The 12519-nt window shown below is 42.6% G+C and overlaps 1 protein-coding gene across 2 annotated transcripts in view; it reads left to right on the top strand.

The window, feature by feature from the left end:
- LOC105481379 (solute carrier family 9 member A6) overlaps positions 1-8440 on the top strand; it is a 63091-nt gene extending 54651 nt beyond the window's left edge. For both annotated transcript variants that reach the window (XM_011740931.3, XM_011740929.3), the window contains 2 exons: positions 1486-1591; positions 5770-8440. In XM_011740931.3, the coding sequence (XP_011739233.1) occupies positions 1486-1591; positions 5770-6042 (379 nt within the window). In that variant the 3' untranslated portion in view covers positions 6043-8440. The remainder of the gene's footprint in view (positions 1-1485; positions 1592-5769) is intronic.
- The last annotated feature ends 4079 nt before the right edge of the window (positions 8441-12519 follow it).

The following is a 12519-nucleotide window of genomic DNA, read 5'->3' as shown; positions in this document are numbered from 1 at the left end:
TCCTCCTCCTCCTCCTCCTCCTCCTCCTCCTCCTCCTCCTCCTCCTCCTCCTCCTCCTCCTCCTCCTCCTCCTCCTCCTCCTCCTCCTCCTCCTCCTCCTCCTCCTCCTCCTCCTCCTCCTCCTCCTCCTCCTCCTCCTCTTCTTCTTCTTCTTCTTCTTCTTTTTTAAACCATTTGTCAACATCTGGCAAGTTTTGTTTTCTAAGGAATTTTTTCTCGTAGAGACAAACATCAAGACCTGTTAGCCTCAATACTACCCATTCAGTACCAGAAGATGAAGACCTGGTCATTTCTTTACCCAAAACACTAGTGGAATTCATCATTCCAGTTTTTTAGTGGCTTTGTGTTTGGCCAGATGTTTTATAAAGCATGTTTATATAGAGTGCTTTAATCTTTACTTATAATTTATTAATATGAGGATTCATGAAATTTTCTCTGACTTTCTCATTTTTAATTGAGAACCACCTTAGGTTCTCATTTTAGAAAATGAGGAGGGAGGGCATGGAGGCTCACGCCTGTAAACTCAACACTTTGGGAGGCTGAGGTGGGAGGATTGCTTGAGGCAGGCTCAGTTCAAGACCAGGCCTAGCAACATAGTGAGACTCTGTCTTTGCAAAAATTAAATTAAAAAAAAATAGTTGGGCATTGTGGCATGTACCTGCTATTATCACTCACTGCACTCTAGCCTGGGTGACAGAGTGACAGTCTGTCTCAAAAAAAAAAAATAAGCAAATGAATAAATAAATAAAGTGAGGAATTTATGTGTCTGTATCATTTTCTCCTTTTTCTTGTGATTCCCTCTTTTTCCTTCTGTCATGTTTCTCATGTCTGTTTTTATTTTTTGGCAAATAAATGAATACTGAAATGAGGGCCTATGATAAAGGGCCTCATGATACATAGTTTTAAAAAATGTCTTGAGATTTGACTTGCCTTTCCTTCTTATAGCTTCCTAAGGAAGTCAGTCTGATACTGAAGTTTCAACTTATAGCATGCAGGAGGCCAGCTGAATTCACAATAAATGATGAAAAACATTTTATTACTATGTTCTGCTGGAACATTTAATTTCCTCTCTGGCCATTAACATTGTTTACTTTCTCCCTTATCTCCTTTAGTGCTCAATTTACAGTGATGTTCCTTTTGGTTTCAGTAAAATCAGAAAAGCAATGTGATGTGGTGGTAAGGGCACAAGATTTGAAATTCAGACCAATTTGGGCTAGCAGATTGGTCCCCGTTTACCTCATTGTGTGGCTTTAGGTAGGTCATTGACCTCTCTGAGCCTCAGTTTCCATATCTGTGAAGTGGAGATGATAAAATACCCCTTTGCTGTTTCACTGCCATAATGTGAGGAGGAAATGAGACCACAGACGTGAAAGCCCTTTGCTGTCCCCCGAAGTAGTTGCTACACCGTGATGGTGATTATTATCAAACGGATTGCTCTTTTAAATTTGTAAAGAAAGGACCACAGCTCTTCCTTAACCACCGCAGCTATCTGAAGCCTCTGCTGACTCACAGCGGGCCTCCGCTGACAACAACACTCCCTGCCTGCTGTGGACCCATCGCCAGGTGCCTCACCAGCCCCCAGGCTTACGAAGTAAGTCGGTTTTATCCAAAACTAAATTCTTCAGTAAGTTAAATTTATCTGCTCTGTGGATGAGTCACTGGTTTTATTTTATTTTGGTTTGGTTTTCTGCCTTTGAGGTATAAATTCCATGAGGGAATTTAAGCATATTTTGCTCAACCAGAAAATACACTGAAACCTATAAATATAATTCACAGCCTTTGAAAGAGCATTTGAAAACAGATATAGAATCGTGCCTCATCTTACCGTGGGTGATTTTAGTAAATAGTTCTATTTCCATGCTGGCTTTCATTTCTTTGCAGTATGTGTCCTGAGCTCAGTACTAAATGTGTATGCTTTCATCCACAAATGAGGGTTGTCTCAGTTACATTGAGAGGATTTTAAAACAATTTTGACATCCCTAAAGTGCAACAGATGGTCTATTATTTCACACCTCCCAACCTTTGGATGTTTGGGAAAGCTTATCTGCCTCTGTTCCACCTTGTTGGGACGCATGAACATATCTAGATAGAATCTGGATTCCATATTTTTTTTCCTTAGTACCAAAATGTGATTGGTAATTTGATAAATATTGCTACTAAGAAAAAAAAATAACAGAAATGCTAGCCAGCCTTTGTTTTTAAATGTGAGCATTTTTATTTTTCAATTTCTTTTTTAAAAACCTTCCATTCTGGCCAGGCGTGGTGACTCATGCCTGTAATCCCAGCACTTTGGGAGGCCGAGGTGGCGGATCACCTGAGGTCAGGAGTTCAAGACCAGACTGGTCAACGTGGCGAAACCCCATCTCTACCAAAATTACAAAAATTAGCTGGGCACAGTGGCGCACGCCTGTAATCCCACCTACTCGGGAGGCTGAGGCAGGACAATTGCTTGAATTGGAGAGGTGGAGGTTGTGGTGAGCAGAGATCATGCCACTGCACTCCAGCCTAGGCGACAGAGTAAGACTCTATCCAAAAAAAAAGAAGAAGAAGAAGAAGAAAAAGCCTTCCATTCTAAACCAACCTTTCAGAAATAATCTATGACATCATATAGGCTCCCTTGTTAACAAAGCCCACCAGTTTTGACTACTCAGATGCAACACGCAGAACCTTGAGAGGGGAGGCTGTATAAGAAATGGACAGGAAAGAGTAGGCAGAGTAGGGGTGGCATCTGGGCCAGGGAGGAGCATCCTACGGCTTTGTGTTATGTCGAGTCGATGCATGTTTCTGACAGACTGTGCCCGTGAGATGGGGAGCACACCCCATGTTGCCCCTCCTCTCCCTTCCACATTGCCCAGGCTCCCCTCTCAAACATTGTCTGCATTTCCGCTATGCCCTGTTAACCCACATGACTGTGCAGAGAAGTCAGCCAGCTCTGTTGGTTCAGGCAGTGAAGCTTGGCTCTTGGATTCCAGAGACCCACTCGCCGTCACCAAAAGCCAGAAGAGGTCCACAACAACCCTGTGTCCTTGGGATGTAGCAAAACACAACAGGCTCCCTAGAGCAGCTGTAACAAAGTACCACAAACCGAATGGCTTAAACAATAGAAACTTATCATCTCTTAGTTCTGGAGGCTGAAATCCAAGGTCAAGTTGTTGGCAGGGTCAATTCCTTCTAGGCTGTGAGGGAGAATCTGCTCCAGGCCTCTCTTCCAACTCCTGGTGGCTTCCTGGCGATCTTTGACCTTCCTTGACTTATAGATGCATCACTGTGTATCTCTACTTTCATCTTCACATGGTGATTCTACCTGTGTGCGTACCTACCTCTGTGTCCAAATTCCTCCTATTCATAAGGACAGCAGTCATACTGAATCAGGGCCTACCTTATTTTAAACAAGACCCTATTTCCAAACAAGGTCACATTCACAGGTGCTGGGGGTTAGGACTTCAACATCTTCTGGTGGGGAGGGCGGGGGAGGATACAGTTTAACCCATAACAACCATCACACTTAATTTTTTTTTAGACAGAGTCTTGCTCTGTCACCCAGGCTGGAGTACAGTAGCACGATCTTGGCTCACTGCAACCTCCACCTCTTGGGTTCAATGATTCTTATGCCTTAGCCTCCTAAGTAGCTGGGATTACAGGTGTGCACCACCACACCCAGCTCATTTTTCTGTATTTTTGAGTAGAGATGGTATCGCCATGTCAGCCAGGCTGGTCTTGAACTCCTGGCCTCAAGTGATCCACTCACCTTGACCTCCCAAAGTGCTAGGATTACAGTCATGAGCCACTGTACCTGGCCCAGACGTAATTTACATTATTTTTGTTAACTGCTTTTTTTAGTTATAAAACTAGCAAGCTCATGACCAAATATCCATGGAGTATGGAATGTACAAAGTGAAAAATCAAAGTTGCCTTCCTCCTACCTGCAGTCCCCGAGGCAGTCTTTATTATAGGCTCACTGTGGATACTTCCTGATATATTTTCTTGGAAATGAATATGTGTATATATGGCTTTGTTATTATTTTACACAAATGGGATTATAATAGGCATATTGTCCCATTACTTGCTTTGTTTTCAATTACTGATACATCATGGATACCTTTACATGTGAGTACAGTAAATGTCTTACCTTCTCTTTTCATGGCTACAGATTTCCATTTCATAGCTATAGCAAAATTCATATATTCAGTCTCTTATGGATAGACATTTCAGTCATTTCCTTTTTTGCTATTATAAACAATACTTATAGTGAATATCCTTTTACATATAAACTTACCCAACTATGTAAAAGTATATAGAATAGATTTTAAAGGTAAAATCACTGGGTCAAAAGGCATGTGCATTTTACAATTTGATAGATATTGCCCCAAACCTCAAACTTAATAAAGATATTAGAAGGTGCTGAAGAGCCCCTGAGGACCTGGGAAGGAGCCACAGAGCTAGTGAGTATTGCTGAATTAAGTGATAGATACCGGTTAGATAGACTTACTGTCCTAACTAGATTAGATGGGAAGGGATTTAGGCTGGTTGGTGGCTATGAGTTTGTTTGTTTGTTTTTGAGATGGGTTCTGGCTGTGTTGCCCAGGTTAGCCTCAAACTTCTGGGCTCAAGCAGTCCTCCTGCCTTAGCCTCCCCAGTAGCTAGGACAATAGGCATGTGCCACCCGTACCCAGCCGTTTGTTTTTCAGTTCACACTTGTTTTGGCCTTTGAGTATTTGGGGAAATTTCTAGCAACAGCAGATTAAATTCCTTTTTAGATTTTGTCTAATAGTCTTCTCAGTCTATTTGACGGTCTTAGACAAATTCAAAATTTTCAAACAGACATGGGATTTAGGAATCTGGAGAATATACTTCCCTCAAGGAGCATTAATGACAGACTGTTTCATGCTAGATCAATGTGCATATTTGGAATGATCCTTTCTCTTTAAAGTCATTTAGAAAAAATGACTTCTTCTGTTTTTTAAAAGTAATATGTACTCATAATAAAATTTCAGATAATACAGAAACATAAAGAAGAAAAGACTTCTCTATGCACTCTTACTTACATTTTTTATTTGCCAAAATAGGACTATGTATTCCTGATACTTTTCCCTTTCGTAGAACCTTATTTAAGTATACTATTTTGGCTGTAATATTTCCATGAGAACCCAAGCTGCTGTGGAGCTGCAGTGAGGGCTTGATAAGTTTCTCTGTGCCCCAAACTGTATTAGGTGGTTGGACCATGTAGCATTTACCCTGTGTCTTCACCACATGTGTATCGGTCTGCTCCCCTCACACACTAGACTGTAATCCTCTTGAGGGCTCGATACACACACAGTTACAGCTCAAGGGTAAGTGCCACTACAGGGAGAGGGCCAAGTACAGGATGCCATGAAAGCACACAGGAAGGACACCTAACCTAGTCCTAGAAGCTCAAGGAAGACTTCAGAGCTAAAGTGATAAAAGGGTGTTAGTCATGTGAAAGGAAAGAGGGGTCATGTAGAAGGACCTGGAGGTAAGAGAAACCACGAGGAGTCTGGGCAGCTGTCAGCACTTCAGTCTGGCTGGCAGACAATGGGGCTGTTGGTGTGGGAGGGGCAGATTGTGGCAGGAGAGGAACTAAAGAGGCCAAGTCACGCTGTATTTTAAGCCAAGGTGTGGACTTTATACTTTATCCTGAGGGCAGTGGGCTACCACTTAAGGTTTTAAATAGGGAATCCTCTAAAATACTCCTGTTGGAAATGTCTCTTGAACTCAACAATTCTTAAATCTTACTTTGTTTGCATTTAGAACCAGGAACAGTTGAAAGATGATGATTCTGATCTTATTCTCAATGATGGTGATATCAGTTTGACATATGGAGATTCTACTGTGAACACTGAATCGGCCACATCCAGCGCTCCAAGGAGATTTATGGGAAACAGTTCTGAAGATGCCTTGGATCGGGAGCTTGCATTTGGGGACCATGAACTGGTCATTCGAGGAACACGCCTGGTTCTTCCAATGGATGATTCTGAACCCCCGCTAAATTTGTTAGATAATACGAGACACGGTCCAGCCTAAGCTTACTAATACTCACTTAGTGATTTGTAAAATTTGCACATGTGATTGTGAAGAAATTTGTACTACCTAAAAGTCCCAGTGCATGTCTCTGAATGTGTAAGCTATATAAATGCTATTTATATGGCATAGAAAGAATATAAATATCCTGTACACGGCAGATTGTGAACAAACTATATTCCTTTAAGTTTTCCTGGTTGCACTCTGTAGACTGGATCTGTTTTAGAAAGTTACTTTCACAGTGATGTTATGTGTTCTGTTAGTTTTATGTCTCAGTTAAAGTACAAAAAGTGACGGATTTTCTCTTTCTTAAACTTACCTGACACTTAACCAGAGTACCAAGTTCTCGTGATGTGAATTAATTTTTTTGTGTGCTAGGGGAGGGAGAGTGAGGAGGGCATGTTAGTTCCTTGGGAACCCAGGGAGGAGAGGTTCCTTTATTGGGAAACTTGTTGATAGCTGCTGCCTTTGTCCTGACCGTTTTCTTTCCCTTTTCTCTGGTGGCCTGTTGTGGTGCAAGGAGCTGATGGCATTTGATCTTGCCCCATTCAGGTTGGGGAGTGAAGTGTGGGGACCCTTTTCCCCCGCTTGCTGTGAAAGCACAGATTCATTGACTAGAGTACACTGTTGTTCAGAAAAGAAGGCTGCAAATGACTTCTGAGACCTTATGTCTTTTCTTCCAGACCAAGACCATAGAAGGAGTAGCATCTAGCCGGCTTAGCCAAAGTACAGGTGTATATAGTTCAGGGCACTTGATTTAGATTTGGAGGGGCTGGGGTGGGCAGAGAGCAAGAGGCAAGTAAAGAGAATGATGGTTTCAGAGATCTCTCTTCCCAAATGTGTAAATATTCTATACCAGATAAGTTTAAATAAGAAATTTAATTGCTGCTTAATTTTTGATTATGTACTTTATCTGTATAGCAAGCTTTGTCGTCAGAAGTTTTTATATCAATTTAAATTGCTGCTCTTTAGCAGCCAAACAGGAGCAAAACGTAAAATTTTTGAACTTACTGTGTCTAATCATCATTTGTTAGTCTGTAGTTAATGTCAACAGTTAATTTATGAACCCACGATCGTTCCACACTACACCAAAGTCAGTCATAAGAGAAATCGAATATTCTGGGCATTGATTGCAGCAAGTTGGCTGCTTTGTGTGCAGGAGGTGTAGTAGTCTTCATTTTCACGGTACTTTTTAATATTAATTATCTAAGCTGCCATGCATTTTTTTTACAGTTTTCAAGGAAGAGCACAGAACAATTTCTCATTTCATATTTGGAGTATGAAAGTAGATTCTATTTTGTAATGCCGATAATACCTAAAGGTGCATGGAATGCTTGGAAGAATACTTTTTGATGTTGATTTTGACCTGTTCATGATTCAGAAGAAAAACAAACTGTTTTGGATTTTTTTCCCTCAGGTCTGAGTAGCATTGCCTTAAATCTTACCCATTTAGAACATTGGTTTATTTACATGATGTTCAGATTTTCCAGTGAAAAATACCCTTCCGAAAAAAACATGTACTTACTCTCCAAAAGGTATCTGTGCTATTACAAACACTCCTTGAGATTTTAAGGGAATTCTCATGTTGTACCCTTTCGTGGCAGCTTTGACTGTTGGCATAGCCATTTGTTATGTAGTGGTAGCGACTTTCCTGCTATGCAGGAATCCCTCCCATGAAGTGTATGTTTTACATGATGTGTGCCTCTTCACACAGTAAATAGTTTCTTGTTAATGTATGTTTGAGGGGTTTGAACGTCAGTGTCATTTACACATAAAGTTATTCAAGTTGTAAAAGGTTATACAATAATTTAACAACTACCTTTTTTTATTCTGTCGGGTTACTGACCTCACTTTATGTAAATACTTCGCATGACAAATTCAGTAACTCGTCTATTTCAGCATGCATAAGACTTTTCACTAGGGAAACTGATAAAGCTTGAGTCAAATAAATCTGCCTTCATACTTTATCAAGGGGAACCAAGCCTGCTGTGTTTAACATCAGCATCTGGAAGATTTTCCTCTCCTCTAATCTGTGTACACATCTCCAAGAAAGGAAGAAAAAACAAACTCTGCTCAGACGCCTATGAAACACCTGAATGAACTTTGATGAAGTCCAGTCTGAGTTACCATCATGCACAAGTAGAACTGCTCTTGGACTTGTTTTCCTGTTGTTTGTGGAACCTACACGTTTGAATGACTTGAACGTTGCATCTTTTAAAGTTATTTTTTAAGATTTCTTGGCATTTATCCTAGTTGTCCGTGTTTGGTAATGTGCTGTTAAAGTAATAGACTTTTAATCTTTATGTATTTTTTGTTTTCTCTGGAGTACTTGGACAGATGTTATAGTGGTTTCTTTTAGGAAAATCTGTCATTAAAAAAGTTATAGCCTTGCAAATAACCACTCACAGTATTTGAGTCACAGTTTATTCTAGTGAGACGTAAAGAGTGCTGACTTCATTTATTTTTCTACCTATATACCTACTGGAAAAGGGGAAGACTAATGTTTTCAAATAAACAGAAACCTAACAGAACTTAACTTATGGGGTGGCAGATTTTTGGTGCTTACGTGTAAGGGTGGATTTATTTGCTTATGGTCACAATTGGACTCTTTAGGAAATGTGACTCAAAGCAGTCAAATTCCGTTACATGGATTTGTAGCCTGTTAGCTTAGTAATGGATAATGTTATGAAAATGCTGGTATGAGGAGAGAGAATTCTATATCCAGTTAGGTAGGAAGGCAGTTCCAAGTATATCCAGTTAGGTAGGAAGGCAATTCCAAGTATATCCAGTTAGGTAGGAAGGCAGTTCCAAGTTTGGCTGAAAGCATGATCACACAAATACAAACAGTCCTCCTTCCAAGTTAAAGACATGTCTCTCTGTGCATGAGAAGTTTTATAGTCTAGAGTGTGCTGACTGCAAGTTTGTCTAGTCCAGCAATGGCACCAACCACGCTATCTGTTATGTTTTGTTGTCATCCACTCCAGCTTCCTTGTTTATGGCCCAGTGAGAGACATTGGTGGGGGATGATCCACACACAACAGGCTCTTTTCTTGAAGGAACCCATGTTTTCTAATTCACCACACAAAACCCTACATTAGATCTGAGCAGGTACAGTTGTTAACCCGACCCAATGCAGGAGTATAATGAGATGAGAGTCCCTGACAGGACGTATGCCACACAGATGATGTAGTGTGAGGCTTGAAAGTAAATTGGAAATGATAATAGTTCTCATTTTTGAGCCCTTCTTAGGTACTGGTCATGTGTATACAAGGCATTTTTAAATCTATAATTCAATCATGCGTTGAGGGCACATTCTATCATCCTCAGTATACAGATGAGACTGAGGTGCAGAGAAGTCACACAGCAAGTTAAGTGGCAGAGCCAGGACTCAAGTCTGGCTCCAAAGCCCAGATGCTTACTACTCTGCTGGCCCCAAAGGCAGGCTCTGCTGATTCATCCTGAGTGTAACCAGAAGGATGAAGGGAATTGCAGAATTGCTTTCTAGCCTGCTGCCCCCAACCTGCTTGTCATCAGGCCAGGCTAGAGCATGAAGTCTCAGCTCTGTCCCTCCACTTGCTGCTGTGCTCTTGGCTGTCAGGCATGCGTTACCTGGTTGGGAGGGTCCTCGCATTCATAGCAAAGGGCCCTCCAGTGTCTTGTTGGGCCTATGGGCAAGCAGCCTGCCTAGCAGCATTTCTTCATGCTCTAACTCCCAACATTATCACCAAGGGGCCCGGATTTTATAGCGGAGTTTGCAGTCCTGAACAATGGCTTTGCATCCCCACAGTTAAGCATAGTAGAAAAAGCCCAGGCTCTGGAGTGACACAGACCTGGGTTCAAACCCAGGCTCTGCTGCTTGCTTATTGTATAATGTTGACCACTTACTTCACTGAGCCTTTTAGTTTTCTCAGCTGTAAAGTTAATTCATTCAAGAAATATCTGAGTGCTTACTTTGTGCCACACACAGTGGAGATAGCAGCAAATAACTAAACAATCCCAGTTCTCATGGAGAGTATTCTACGGGAGATGTAACAATCTCATGGAGTTCTTAGGAATCATTCATGCAGCAGGAAAGACTGATTGCCTTCTTGTCTTCTAGTGGGGGCGGGTTATCTTGTTTTGTTTTGTTTTGTTTTTGAGACAGAGTTTCACTCATTTCGCTCTTGTCGCCCAGGCTGGAGTGCAATGGTATGTTCTCGGGTCACTGCAACCTCTGCCTCTCGGGTTCAAGCGATTCTCCTGCTTCAGCCTCCCGAGTAGCTAGGATTACAGGCACCCACCACCATGCCGGGCTAATTTTTGTATTTTTAGTAGAGACGGGGTTTCACTACGCTGGCCAGACTGGTCTCGAACTCCTGACCTCAGGCGATCCACCCGCCTCGGCCTCCCAAAGGGCTGGGATTACAGGCATGAGCCACCACACCCAGCCAATATCTTTCTTAAGTAATCAACAAATAAAAGAATCATGGCTGGGCGCGGTGGCTCAGGCCTGTAATTCCAGCATTTTGGGAGGCCAAGGCAGGTGGATCATGAGGTCAAGAGATCGAGACCATCCTGGACAACATGGTGAAACCCAGCCTCTACTAAAAATACAAAAATTAGCTGGGCATGGTGGTGTGCGCCTGTAGTCCCAGCTACTCGGGAGGCAGAGGTTGCACTGAGCTGAGATTGCACCACTGCACTCCAAACTGGTGACAGAGCAAGACTCCGTCAAAAAAAAAAACAACAACAAAAAAATGTAAGTGCTAGCTGGATGTGATGTTGTGCACCTACCTATAGTCCCAGACACTCAACCCAGGAGGTTGAGGAAAGAGGATTGCTTGAGCCCAGGAGGTCAAAGCCCCAGTGAGCAGTGATCACACCACTGCATTCCAGGCTGAGCAACAGAGCAAGAACCTGTCTCAAAAAAATTTTTTTTTTAAATGCAGGACACTATGAGAGGGTACTGTAATCTGGTGGTAAGGGGACTGGGGAAGATTGTCCTGATAAAGTGACATTTAGATCTCGAGCAAGTCAAGGGTCAGCCATGTGAAGCAGGGTGAGGACAAGGATCATTCCAGGCAGCGCGAACACTGATATTCCACCCGACCTTTATTCAGTCAAAATGTTATTGAGTGACAAACACACCACGTGCTGTGCTATCCTGTTTACATACAGTGAGGAATACCATAGACACAGGCCACCCTTGCGGCACTTACAGGTTAGTAGGGAAGACAGTAAGTATCCAACAATTACATAAGCATAGCGGGGAGCATCTTGGACCAAAATCTGCCCCCGCAGCATCCTCTCCCTCACCTCTGTCCCACTGGATCTCTTAGGGCGAGTTCACTCCCTGCTTTTGTGTTGCCACCTTCAGACATTTGAAAGGAGCTGGTATGTCTTCCCTGAGTCTTTTTGTCCCCATACTAAACAACTCCATTCCCTTTCTGTCTTCAGGACGTCTGCCAGAAGTCCATTATTCTTTTAAGAACACACCTAAGCACATACTGGCTTTGTTACAGTGGTCGCCTCACGTGCTCATATTACAGTGCGTGGACTGTCCACAGAAAGTCTGGACCAATAGTGCCCTGCCCTCATAGAGCTTACATTCCAGTCGGGGAAGGCAGACCGTAAGTCAACATACACACAAAATCATTCAAGTTGGGATAAGTGACAAATAGGAAATGAGATAGAGGGTGATGGGTGTGCAGAGGTGGGGTGGGTGTAGGAGGGGCAGTCAGGAGGTCTTGCTTAAGGGGTAACATTAAAACCAAGACCCGAAAGAGCCAACCAGGCAGAGAATAGTGGAAGAGTGGTGAAAAGGTCTGGTTTAGGGTAGATGCTCAGTGCATGTTTGTTGAAAAGGAGTGTAATGCTCTCCTGACCTTTATGGAGCTGGATTTTGAAGTCCAGGGTGGTGGAATAAGAGAAGCAACAGGGTAACAGTCAGGAGGCCTGAGTCCTAGCCCCGCCTGCCGCTAGGCACTTTTAGGAAGCCACTTCAACCTGCCTGCGCCTGTCTCTTCCTTTACAAAATGATGGCAGTTCACTGAGCTATTACCATGTGCCAAGCACTGTGGTAGGTACTGGATACTGGTTTCAGCCCCAAGTCACTGCCAGGCCTGTTGCGGGGGATCAGATGAAGTGATGTACATTGAAATGTTTTGACTGGGATTAAGAAGACTCTCGAAACCGAGATTGAATATTCGGTAAGGTTTTGCTGATGAGGTGCTATTTGAATAAAATATGGAAAAGTCTTTGCAGACCACGCAGCTACTTTGGGCTGCTTTCCTTTGGAATCTCCAGTTCAGCAATTTGGAGGTGCCCCAAGTAGTTACCATGGTAAAGACTGAATTCTGAGAACTGGCTTAGTTGGGGTTGTCATGGCTGAAGCCTGAACTCCATGAGACCTGACAATTTCTGGCCAATTCTGCCCAGTGAAAGAACCCTTTCCTTTTTTTGTTTTGTTTTGTTTTGTTTTTTTGAGATGGAGTCTCACCC

The sequence above is a fragment of the Macaca nemestrina genome, chromosome X (assembly GCF_043159975.1).
Source record: "Macaca nemestrina isolate mMacNem1 chromosome X, mMacNem.hap1, whole genome shotgun sequence".
Taxonomy (NCBI): Eukaryota; Metazoa; Chordata; class Mammalia; order Primates; family Cercopithecidae; genus Macaca; species Macaca nemestrina.
The sequence above is the reverse complement of the archived record's forward strand: the minus strand, read 5'-3'. Positions and strand labels throughout refer to the sequence as shown.